We start from the raw sequence: 12,280 nt of genomic DNA, 5'->3' as shown, positions 1-12,280 counted from the left end.
CCAACAGCAAACCTAGTATATAAAATTATTCCTTCTTAGTTAAAAGGTCCACTACTGTTCCAGTTCTGCACAGACTTTAAAACATAGTCTAATGAATGCTGAAAATATTTTTGGTAACACCCTGTCCTTTAAACCACCACTGCTTGGAGAAATTTCTTTTTGACAATGACACAAAGTTGGTGGCAAACCAGGGAAAGCACTCTCCCATCCATCAGTCATTCTGTACAATAAAGCAATTTCTTAGATCTTTATTAAATGCAAGAGAAGTTTCATGGAGTTACATTGTGCATAAGAAGAATTTACAGTAATGCTGTGCTGCAAAGATTTTTTTTCTTGAAAAAATTTAAGGTATAATTCTAAGGCAGCAAACTGAGGTGGTAGAATATTCTGTATCCTCCAACTTCCTGTGACTCCTCCAACTCCCACAAGGCATGTTGTCCATTTAGTCCTTCGTAAGGGATACAAGCCCATTATTAACACCTGTTACTTATACTGTTAAATTTAATAAAAACCAAACCAGCTTCAGTTAAACAGATAATGCTTTATTTACTAAACTCTAGAAAGTAAAGTTAAATATCAAACTCATACAATCTTTCCACAGTAAGTAATCTGTTCTGCACTACCGGGTATTCATTCCTGAATGCTTTTCCTCAAGACTGCAGTGGGAAAAGCTGTATCTATGCAAAGGCCTAGAGTAATATGTTGGCTACTTATAAAAACATCCATGAATAAATTCAGCTGCTTGCTTACTGCATTCATGGGAAAAACAGCAGCATATTTATGTCCTACAGAGGGTCCAAGTTTTGCCCTAGGAATTACCAGCTAAAACACCTGCTGGAACAGCTTAGGCTTATGCATGAGGAAGGACCCTGATAACAGATGCAAATGAAAGGTTTATTTTAAGTCATTACCTATCCATATCCTTTATTTGGTTTTTTTTTTTTTTCTTTTTGGACATTTACTCAGCTTCTCCTATGACTTTTAAAAAAAAATCAACACTAAACAATAGTGGTTAGTGATACAAATACAAGTGCTACTACAAACAAACTAATATAAAAAAAGAAATGTATGTCTCTTGATAGCACCAAAGCATCTCTCCCTTTTAGCATTCTTACACAGTAGTCCCAGGTTCTGGTTTTTGGTCATATCTAGAACTCCTTGAGCCTCTTCCTGCAAAAATTCTACCAATGTATCAGTTGCACTTGAAAGATCTTAGAGAAAGTTTTATCTACAATCAGGCTCACAGAAGCTACATTAAGTTTCTGGAAAGTGTAATCAGAAAACCCAGGACCACAACATGAAATAATGGATAACCAGCATCTATTTTCACAGATGCTAATTTTGAACGGGCTTCTCAGACTGTATTTGGCTAAAAATGAAGGCTACTAAAGACAAAAGTTTCCTTTGTGGCCTCCTAAATAAAAACTTCACTACAGCTCCTTTATGCTACTTAATTTGTAAGGTATTGAGCTCTTAGCTGCTTCTGTGTAGATATCCCCAATTTACTGTTTTCAAGCTTGATTCATTCATCCTGCAGTACCTACTCTTCAGTTACGTAGTTGAATAGATTTAATATAGAAGTATTCATTTGGAATTCCGCAAACTCCTTAATAAACCTTACAAAGATATCTGGCACCTCTGCAAGCTGTTCCAGAAGCTGCAGACAGTTGCTAGAGGCTGACATTACTTATCAATGTAAGTAATTCATTTCTACTTATCAAATCACTTGGCGGTGATTTGTTTCATATTTTTTTCAAAGATCCCCTGTAAAAAAAAAAGACTGAAAGAAATATTCTGTAATTACTCACAGATCATCAAATTTCTAAAGGCTTTAAGTACAAAAAACTGATATAAAATATTATGAAACATTAGGGTGTAAAACCAAGTTAGACAGTAACAGTACTATGATAAAAGGTGCTCCAGCACTTTTTTTCCCTAAGGAGCTTCAATGCACAGTGTGTCCATGGCATCAAATGCATTGTACATGATCACAAGAAACTAGGATTTCTCAGTGTCAATCTGCATTTGATGCCCCAAATCTCATGGCTCTTTTTATTGCCAACAGTTGGCCTTGCAATGCTGGTAAAGTGTGAACCATTAATCTTCATGTCGGGTAGTGCTTCCTCAAGGAGTTGCAGGGAGCTATCAGTCACTATTCCAAATACCTGAAGAGTCTTCAGTGTTCGAATTTCACCAAGCTCTCTAGAAAGACAGAGATAGGAAATGAACTATGAAACAGAAAACATTTTTGTCGTTTTTCAGCCTGTACCCAAGCTACATAACTCAATTTTTACTGATTTTTTAGAAGAGGGTAAACTATATAAGCACATATTTAATTGGAACTAGTACTCAGCACTGGTACTTCAGCAAACTGGCTGAATAAATTACTTTTCTGCTAGTCTCTCTCACAGACTGAAAACAAACTGATTCTTTCCCTTTCCTAACCTTGGACTTAAAAATCTGGAACAAGTGAAGTAAATTGCACAGAGGAAGTTCCAGGATGTGGCTCAGAGGATACAAGCCCCTGAGTACCATCAATCCACTGAGTACTATCAAGCCACTGAGCACCAGTTTGTAGCAGTATTTCAGTGAGTAGCCAGACCCAGCTTCTTATTTGCTTTACATTTTCCTAATCATCATCTGAACTGTGTGTCTTCCAAGCAAGTACTGACCAAAATCAAAAGGCTGAGGCACGTGCTGCCACAGCAAAGGTTCTTCAGATCTTTTTCAATAGCCCTGTTCCTCTCAACCTTTTTTCTTGTTGTTGGCGATTTCCTTTGTGTTGACATCTTTCCTGAAAGTGCTGGGATTGAAAGCTTCTATACTAATAAAAGGCAGAAAGACCTCATGAACAAGTCACTCTAAGCCATGTTTGAATCACAATCACTAACTGATAAAGGTGCACACAAAAGCAGATATACACGGCTTACTAGTCCAGCCAGCACTGTCAACTCTGCCAGCTATTCCAAACCTTCCTCCACACTCAGAAGTCTACTACTGACATCAATACTGATGGGTTATTTTATCTTAGTTTTATTCCTGATTCCTCATACCATTAAGTTTTTTGAAACAGTATTTGCAATTCTAAACCTAAAATAAAGCAAATTTAAATTAATTCACCCTCTGTATGAACAGCAAACCAAAGCTAATTAGAGGTTACTTACACTAAGGCAGCAGGTGATATCTGGTAACATCGGCTAAGGCACAAGTGTTGTAGGAACACAAGTTGTTTAAAATACTGGAAGCACTCAGGCTTTAACATCATGCTGTCACTGTACAGAGAACACATTAAATAAAGTTTTAAGTATACAGCAGTAGTAAGTTTGCTCTTTTGAAAATTTAGCCAGAGGAATTAATTGAATATCTACTTTTTCTACCACCAAAGTATGTGGTAGAAAAAGTATATATATACACCCATCTCTCACGTATATGCTGTGCATGCAAAGGGGCAAGTGAAGCAGAAGTTTCCCTTCACACAGATACTCTGCAGCAGAACTTATGCCATGAATAGGCAAGTTCTCCAGAGATTTCAAAATACTGTAACTGACTAGGTCAAAACCAAAATATAACTTACTTTATAGTTATATGGCCAAGTAACAAATTAATATTAGAGATGACTTAAACCCTCTCTAGGATGCTAGGCTAATGAACTGTAGGCATCTAAATACTTCCATCCACCATTCCACCTATGAATTACCATCTCTTGTTAGTTAAGAAATCCTGTAGGTATCTGACATTTATGCTGGGGTAACAAGACATCTTCAATTAGTTCCCTCCAGATTAGGTCATGCCAGATAGCAAATCTTCAGTAGGTTTAGCTTGAACAGTATTTTCCGGATGTGCAGTGGTACCTACACAACCTTGCCTCAGTGCTAATCCCCTGAACCACAAGGATTTAAGGACTGGCTGCACAGGTCCTCTTACCTGAGATCTAAATGGACAAGCAAAGGACATCTCTCCACCAGCGTTTTCACATCTAAAAAGAGGTCACAGAGTCAGTCCCTCTTTCAGTAACAGGATGGATGTGCTTTACACACACAGCCTGCTGATGTCCACACATATTCATTTATATGTTTTTTACTTGAACCCCACAACTGAAGCACAATGTTTAAACGAAAAGGTATATGCCTAGGAGCTAGAGCATACAGTCTGCCTATGAAGATACCTTATATGGACTTCTTTTAATCCTCAGCAAAACAGACATTTAGTTCAGCAAATTATCCCTAGAAGTCAGTTGCATCAACCCCATCAACTTAGGAAGACAATAATTCAAATAATATTTTTGTGAAATCTACTTGAGACGTAGTAATGGTGGGCTGCCTGAAATACTTACATGTAGTGGAAAAGTAATGAAAAATTTCCACCCATCAAATATCCTTTCAGAGCACCAAATCCTTTAGGCATCTCCATTTTTACCCACAAAAAGTTATTATGACAAAAAGTAATGTTTTTTTCTGATTTAAACTGTAAATTTTTTAATTTCTTTTCATTGTCTGCAAGTAGCACTGGAATCAGCTGTAGTTCAGATATTACCTAAAAGCCATTACAAAGTGCTCAACAACAAGCAACAGAATTTTGGTATTTCAGAATGCATGTGCAGAGACTAAACAAAACAATACCTTAATTATGACGATTAATGTACTATTCAAGTCTTATGCCTGATAAATTGCACTCAAACAGAGTAAAGTCACTCAGAGAAAGTGTCTGACAAACAAAAGAGGTGAGCACATGGTCTCTAATGGTTCAATTAGAGGACCCAAGATTTAAATTTCTGATGTGGAGAAGATTTTGTAGCATATTTGTTTACAGGTTTGGGGCTGAGATAAGAAGATTTTCCTATTTCCCCACAATGGGAATGCCTGAGGGGGTCTGTTGTGATATTTAAACAGAAATGAGAGTTCACCTCCTGCATGTCATCCTGTGCCCTACTGTCATATTCACTCATTGCAAAAATTAAATTATCTTTATTACAGAAGGACTTTCACCCTTTAGCTATGCTTTTGTTCACTCTGATGTACCTCCCCCTGTAACCCTCCAAATTAATAAAACTTTTCTTCCTAGAACTAGTAGAAAGTAAATGGTTAGATGTCGATTGCCAATTTTGCCTTCCAAATTAACTTGTATCTGGATGTCAGTCTGCAATTCAAGCACATACTACGACTGTTCTCTTTTAGATGTTTTCAGCAGACACAACAGCAGAAGCCTTAAGAAAGCCTTCCAGATACTGTTCCTGGAGCTAATTGTTAGCACACAGTCCTGCTTCCAGGGCTTGCTTCACAAGTAAAGTGAAGAAGCTTTCAGCTGAAGAAGAAATTAGTTTTCACTTGATTGTTCCTAAATTCAGAAATCATCTCACCCTTCATGCCGCAGCTAGAACTAAGAGTAAGAGTCTCTGATAGCAAGAACTTCAAACTATACAGAGCACAAAAGTTACTGTTAGTACCTGACTCTTCATACAAAGAGTGATTGCCGAGCAGAAGAAAATGTAAAGCCTACTGCTTCATCCCATAGTGGGATAAAGGTTTGTCACACTGCTGTTTACCTGCTATTTGTAGATTCTCTCTGTAGCCACTTAAATTTAACTGGGTGATCTTTGAAGTAACGTTATTGACTGCTGCTTTGACATGAGTGGCTGTGAATTCACACCAGGACAAGTTCAGCTCCTCCAGCCTACACACAGACAGAGTTGTTAATAAGAATGACTGAAATGCAATTCAAGTTGTGGTATTTTCCATTACAGTTGATACTTTTAAAGCAAATACTTGTAACATGCCAACGGCCAACTTACTGTATTCATGCCTAGAAATTCTAGTATGACAGTAATTAAGCACTAGTGAACAGAGCAGGTTACACAGCCAAATCTGTCTCTGGAGATTTTCAAGATCCAACCAGAGAACATCCTCATCCACGTGGGCAGTGCTAATTTTAGACCCTGGTCTGGGAAAGGGGTTAAAGTCACTCCCCAAAGTCACTTTCAACTGGAATGATTCAGTAACGGGTCAGGAAGTAAAGGCTCTCTCCAGGAACTGCCACAAGGAGACACTGTCTTTTCATCAGGTTTGTGACCTGAATCTGTTATAAATGAACAGATGGTCACATTGAGAGGAAAAATTACCATCCATTATTAGTACTGGTCAGATGACCAATTAATCCTAATTAGCATAAAATAATTCATAGTTTTATATAAACGCTGGTCATGCTGTGAGCTTAACTCTCTTTATGTGCTTGATTACCTATACCCTGTCACCATGGGGCTGGGACAAAGTATTGTTCTGTGTGCAGGTGTTGTAGCTGTAACCAAGGGACAAAGACAGTGAATGCACAACGAGAGCATTTAGCTGGCACTCTCTACATAAAATGAAAAAACAGTTAAATTGCCACTAGCATTCCTAGGATCAGATTTGCCATCTGGTATTCACTGTGCACTGCACAGACTGCCATCCCCTACAGAGCTCATGATCTGAGTAATCAGACCAAGCAGCAGAAAGATTAAGGCTTTGGCTGCCCACTAACGCACAATTTGATTAAAAAACATGCTTTTGCAGAAGGAATGATTATGGACGTTGTCCTGCAGATCACAGGAAGTCAGCAGAAAGATTGGGATATAAATCCCGAATTCACTGGGGCCCAGTTCAGTGACATTCTGCCAGCAGATGGTTTAATCACTGGAGCTGTCAATCTGAACACAGTCCTTCATAAACTAGAAGGTTACTGAAGGATTATTCTACCATGGAAAGCACAGTGCTCTCTGCTACTCATGCTGTACTCTGATTGCAAAGTGAGCTCTGCAACTGCACTTAGCAGTTTCAAAACACACACTTCATCTTTGTGAGAATCACATACTATTTTCATACATTGACATGATATCAAAGGAACATAAATGGGATTTACACACCTAAGAAGATGATTCAGAAAACCCATGAAAAATTACTGAAGTACATCTTTGTTATTAAAGAAGAAAATAGCTTGATGGAAAGAAATTACCTGACTATTCAGCTAATAATAAGCTGTTAGCATTTAGGACCAAAAACAGGCACATCAAAAAAAAAAACAGATACAAGAATAATTGGGATGCCCAAAGAAAACAATAAATAATTTGTTTCAGGAATAGCAAAGCCTGGTTTTGTCTTACATAGAACAGCTGTTCAACATCAGCTCCAAGGCTTCTGCGGAAAACCCTGAGCACCCACAGAGATTTAGTCGTATCAAATTGGGATTTCTAGCAATGCTCCTGTAGAGAGAAGAAAAAAGAAAAATCTGGTAAAATTTAAATGTTGGAACATTGCTTGCTTAGCTAGGATGTGACTATTTTTAAGACCTAATTTCCTGGACAGGGAATTGTTCACTAAACATGAAGTACTGCATCTTTAATCAGCTGACTAACCAGAGTTCCTAAGGGTCTAAACTCTGTACTTGCTGCATCAAGGCACAACAATAAAAGGGATACCTGTCTATGTATTTGACACTGCTGACAAGTCTGCAAATTTATAAACAACTAAGTTTACAAGGAAATGGTTTCTTTTCACCTTCTCCTGTTGTATGCCAATAAACATACATCACAGCTTATCAGAGATGACTACAGCTCTACAAAAGACAAAGCAACTATCCCATTTCTGATGTCAGCCTTCTGCGAGATAGAAGTTATTCCAGGACAAAATCCATGTCCAAATAGCATCCCCTGAATGCATTTGTTTGCAAGACTAGAACACACATGCAGTTAGCAAAACCTGGAACACTCAGTATGCACATTTGTTCAGAAGGCAATAGAATTCCATCATTATTGCCTGATTAGTACCCAATTTTCTAATAGCTTTAACTATTACTACTGCTAGTATAAAAAACCCAAACTATACTGGTTTATTTGTGTTCTGGTTCCCCCTCTGTGGAGTGAGGAAGGCCTCAGAAAGCCAGGGTCCTGCCATGCAGCCTACGGTCCATGGCACCTCCACAATCCCCTGGTGTGGCAGAACAGGAGGTTGACTACACACCTACAGTGCCTCTGCAGCTGAACCAAAAAACATTTAATCTGCTTGACAGAATCTGTAATCCTCCAGGACTTCATAAGTTCAATAACAAAGTGAGCAACAGTGCAGAAGCACAATGGGTGCCTGGTGGGAGAGCTACTGAGAGCCCTTGGAGTAGAAAAGAACTTGCACACCAAACACAAAGTTCTCTGGGGAGCAAAAAAATGGAAAAATAAAAGTAGCTCTGCTGTACAGCTTAGCTGTGGGAATATGGACACAGAAACCACAGAGAGGTGAGCAGTTTCTTCAACCTCCTGCTATTCTGGGGAATTGGGAGGGAAAAAAAAAACAAACCTAAATGGCCACCTTAAACTGGCCATTTCAAAATACACCCCCAATGAACAACTTCCCACTGCATTCTTCCATTAGCCTGCACAAAATGATGGCACCAAACAGAAGAATATTCCCAAACACGTCACTCACTTGATGATGTTGTCAGAAAGCACTAGACCCTCCAAGCTGAGGTTCTGCAGCTTTGTACACAGACAAAGAATACTGTGGAGATCTGCAGCAGATACTGTGCAGTTTGACAAATCCAGGTGCTGAATTTTAAGAAGACTAAAAAAAAAAAAAACCAACCAAAGTTACTAAAATTGCATTAAAACCTGCTCCATAAATTCCCCACATCACAAATATACCCCATACACTAAAAGCAAGCACAACTTGCAGAAAATATTTCTACTAATTCCTCATACACCTGAAAGTCTATCCTGCTGGAGTTAAATGATTTTTTTTGAGTGTACCATGGAAAAATGCTGGGGATGATGATAATTCAGGCCTCTACAAGATACAAACTGCAAGGGCCTTGTGGTGCTTGATATTTAAAAAAAAATAAAATATCACATCAACTTGGTTTTAAATAACTGACAGGTGAGTGCAGATTCTCCTGTTTCAACACATGCCTAACTACAGATCAGCTCTTCCACACTCCAGACACAGCACCAACACTGCTGCTGGTTGCTATTACCTTAAACCAAAACACTAAAAACACAGACTAAGTATTTGAGACAGTTTCAGGATCTAGAACATGCATAAAAAGCCTTACTTGCTTGTTTTAAACAACGGATCCCCAATGCAAGATCTCGGGCAGCGGAACACAGTAACACCTGCAGGCAACAACTGTCCAAGCACTCCTGGCAGCAGATTCCCACCAGTCAAATCAAGAGTCTGCCACAGAGATTCATCAAATCTGGGGCATAGAATTTTACTTGTTAGTGAGTTCAAATGAGTAACAGGTCAAGTCTGTGAGTACAACCACAGAAAGTTTTTGGTGTCAAAAACAGACAGAGAAGGGAAAGCTATTTAATAACTATAATAATGTTAAAAAACATATGAGACATCTTTTGGTTATACATACCCACATATGGTCTAAACTGAACTATATATGTATAAATAAGATGAGAACCAGACCATTTAATGATCTACAGAAACAAAGATTTCCCTTAGTACTAAATGAAGAGAAATAATACTTACGAAAGTCGATGCCATCTCTTGCAAATCACAGAAACTTTCAGTAAATCTTTTAGGGGCAAATAGGCAAAGATTGCCAGAAGCAATTCATCTGGAAGTGCATCCAAATAAATACCTTTAGGGAAAGAGCAAAGCACATTCTAGTTAAAGCTAGTTCATTTTTGCCTGCTGGTCAGATGCCTTTTTTGGTTTCGTTGTTAAAAGCCCCTCTACAGTTTCTCTGTAGGCAATATATCAGCCTACACCAGACATCAGCCTCACTGTTCATCTCCCTTGCAGCTCATCATTGCAGGATGACATTTTTACCATCTTCGCCTAGGCATGACTGGTAAACGTAAATGTTCTTGTAATATTCACTTTGTATACATAGTAAAGCCATGGACACTGCTCACATACTCACTTGAGGAACAACAGCATCTTAATTACTGCCTTTGTCATCTAACGCTTGTATGATTCGCTGGGGTTTTTTCGCCTCTGCTGAAATGCCCACTCTTCCTATGCATACAAGGGACCCAGAAGGGAGCTCAAGGTAAACTATGCTTCTGTGCGATACACAGGAAAAATTGGGTACTACAAACTGCTTCCTAAAACATACATGCCATCACCACTCCAAGAATGATGTGTGGTACAAATCAGAGCTTCTCTCAGAGCTCCAGAAGGTGTCATGATTCACATGGAGATTTCTGGATGGTGGAGCTCAGTAACAGCTGTCTTTGACCCAGCTCTGTGCCTTATATAAAAACAGCAATGTCTGCAGGCATTTCCACCTTCTGTATGACAGCATAATGTTTGGACAGAGCTGCTTATTTATTCTGCATCCCATACTCATCCAGACTAAAACCACACTTTGTCACCTGGGAAAGGAACCAGTATTCTATAACACCCCTTTCATGAGTCCAAGAGCCCTGCTCTTTCCCTTTCCAGCCCTGCAGGCTTCCACCCTTTGATGTGCTCATCCTGTAGCTCTCTGGCAAAGTCCTTCACGTTGCTTGTTTCCATCATGAGCTGGGACACTGCTGGCATACCTCAGCCTGCAGTCTTTACTTACCCTTCTCCTCTTGCCTCCAAACAGGTAGTTTTTGGATTGACTTTGGTTTTAGACTGATTGATTTTAGCTTGTTTTTTCTCTGTGTGCTTTAACCACCTGGTAACTAGACTGAACGCCGCCAACAAACTTTGTCACACTTCTGCTTTTATATTAAACCTACTTTTGCTGCTGATTCTTTGAGCTACCTTAAAACACTGACTCACAACACAGCCTGCTGGGCCAAAGTGCCACCTATGTCCCACAGATAAGAGCAAACAGGCACAGGGACATGCAGCACAACCCCCCAACACACACACACACACACACACACAGAGGTGTTCACAGGGTTAGGCAGCAGAGAACCATGAAAGCAATTCTGAAGACAGACACACCTCCCCTACTTAAAGGCACACATAAAATAGGATTTACCACCCCAAGCCTGAAAGCCACTAGGTCTAAAAGTGACATTCTGCTGGGTAAGAGCAAAAGAACTAAACAATAAAGCAGGGCAGACTTGTGATGCTCACTCTCCATCTCAACCAAAGGGCAAGCAGCACCTGGCCCAGGGCGACAGTACCTGACTCTGCCTCTCGGAGCAGCCACGGCCGGCGCACGATAACAAAGTCCTTTTCGTTGTCCTTCACCTTCTGCCGTTTTGGAGGAAGACAGGACGACGACACCAGCAGGTCCTGTGGTGTGTTTTCATTGCCCAGCTTGTCTTTTTTAAGGGCTGACACTCCCATACCCGAGAGAAGCTCCGAGGTCTTGCCGGGGTCCCATTCCAAGCTGGTGGAAACATTAGCGCTAGAGGACGGGATCTCCTGGAGGTGCTTTCTGCAGACACAGCAAAACCCAGAGGCTCTGAGGGCACTGCCAGACTGACACCAAACACAGGATGGGGATCCTTGAAGCATTTCAGTCACTCGCACTCCACATCAACAGGAAGGGCGACTAAGTGCGGGACCGGGAGCGGAGGCAGCGCCCACGGCGCAGGCGTGCGCTCGCTCTGGCAGGCTTCGGGAAGAGCCCGCCAGGGATGGAGCGCGCCCCGCTCCCGGATGGGGCGGGCGAGGGACCGGGGAAGGGAGCCAATGGAGGCGGCGGGACACGGCAGCCTCCCAACCCAACAGCACCGACCCGGGACACGGCAGCGGGCAGAGCCCTCGCTCGGCGGGACGGGGCGCCCGGGCGGGAGGGGAAGCTGTCCCCGCGGCTGCCGGGACACAGCCGGCCCGGGCACAGCCCCCCCGCTGCCCGGGACCACCCGCGGTCTGATCCCGGCACCGCTCCCACGCCCTGGAGCTCCTTCCCGCTCCCCCGGCTCCCACACCCGCTCCCCCGCGCAGCCCCTCAGCCACCCCCGCGCAGCCGGGCCGCCCCAGAGCACCCGCGAGGGCTCACTCGCAGCCCCGGCACCGCGGGGCCCCCGCGCAGCCCAGCAGCGGTGCTCGTATCGCCGTGTCCCGGCGCATCCCCGTGTCCCGGTGCTCCCGTGTCCCGGTGCTCCCGCGCCCCGCGCTCCCGTACCTGTACATGGCGCTGGGAGGCCCACGCGCGCCGCCGCGCGCCCCCCGCCTTTCAGCACCGCGCCATCCCGGCGCCGGCCGGAAGCCGCAGCGGCGGGAGCGCAGAGGCTGCCGGGAGCTGTAGTTCGCAGCCCCGTGCCCGCCCGGAGGCGGGGCCGTGCCGGGCCGGCGGCGGCGGGCGGCGAATGGCGGCGGCTCGGACGCGGAAGAAGCCGGGAGCGGCGGCCGTTCCT

The 12,280-nt window shown here is 42.4% G+C and overlaps 1 protein-coding gene across 2 annotated transcripts; it reads right to left on the bottom strand.

Moving 5' to 3' along the window:
- Positions 1–256: 256 nt before the first annotated feature.
- Positions 257–12,280, bottom strand: SKP2 (S-phase kinase associated protein 2). Of its 2 annotated transcripts, XM_039710046.1 has the most exons (10): positions 12,049–12,280; positions 11,099–11,355; positions 9,498–9,609; positions 9,070–9,213; positions 8,448–8,582; positions 7,133–7,231; positions 5,543–5,670; positions 3,925–3,976; positions 3,165–3,272; positions 257–2,202 (listed from the first exon to the last, which is right to left on the bottom strand). In XM_039710046.1, the coding sequence occupies exons 1-10, from the start codon at positions 12,054–12,056 to the stop codon at positions 1,989–1,991; spliced, it is 1,257 nt and encodes a 418-aa protein (XP_039565980.1). In that variant the 5' UTR covers positions 12,057–12,280; the 3' UTR covers positions 257–1,988. The 2 variants fall into 2 exon arrangements, with proteins under 2 accessions (XP_039565980.1, XP_039565979.1); XM_039710045.1 differs by lacking the exon at positions 12,049–12,280 and having other exon boundaries at positions 11,099–11,450.

The sequence above is a fragment of the Passer montanus genome, unplaced genomic scaffold (assembly GCF_014805655.1).
Source record: "Passer montanus isolate IOZ18808 unplaced genomic scaffold, ASM1480565v1 scaffold22, whole genome shotgun sequence".
In the NCBI taxonomy this organism is placed as follows: Eukaryota; Metazoa; Chordata; class Aves; order Passeriformes; family Passeridae; genus Passer; species Passer montanus.
Note: the sequence above shows the minus strand (reverse complement) of the source record. Positions and strands in the feature narration are given on the sequence as shown.

What these genes read in the sequence shown, in the direction of transcription:
- SKP2 (XM_039710045.1), bottom strand. Translation starts at nt 11,435, where the DNA reads ATGCTTCAAGGATCCCCATCCTGTGTTTGGTGTCAGTCTGGCAGTGCC. An exon ending in CTTTCTGACAACATCATCAA is followed by an intron (nt 7,232 to 8,447) that starts GTGAGTGACGTG and finishes TTCTCTCTACAG; the next exon opens with GAGCATTGCTAGAAATCCCA. An exon ending in ATATCACCTGCTGCCTTAGT is followed by an intron (nt 2,203 to 3,164) that starts GTAAGTAACCTC and finishes CTGTCTTTCTAG; the next exon opens with AGAGCTTGGTGAAATTCGAA.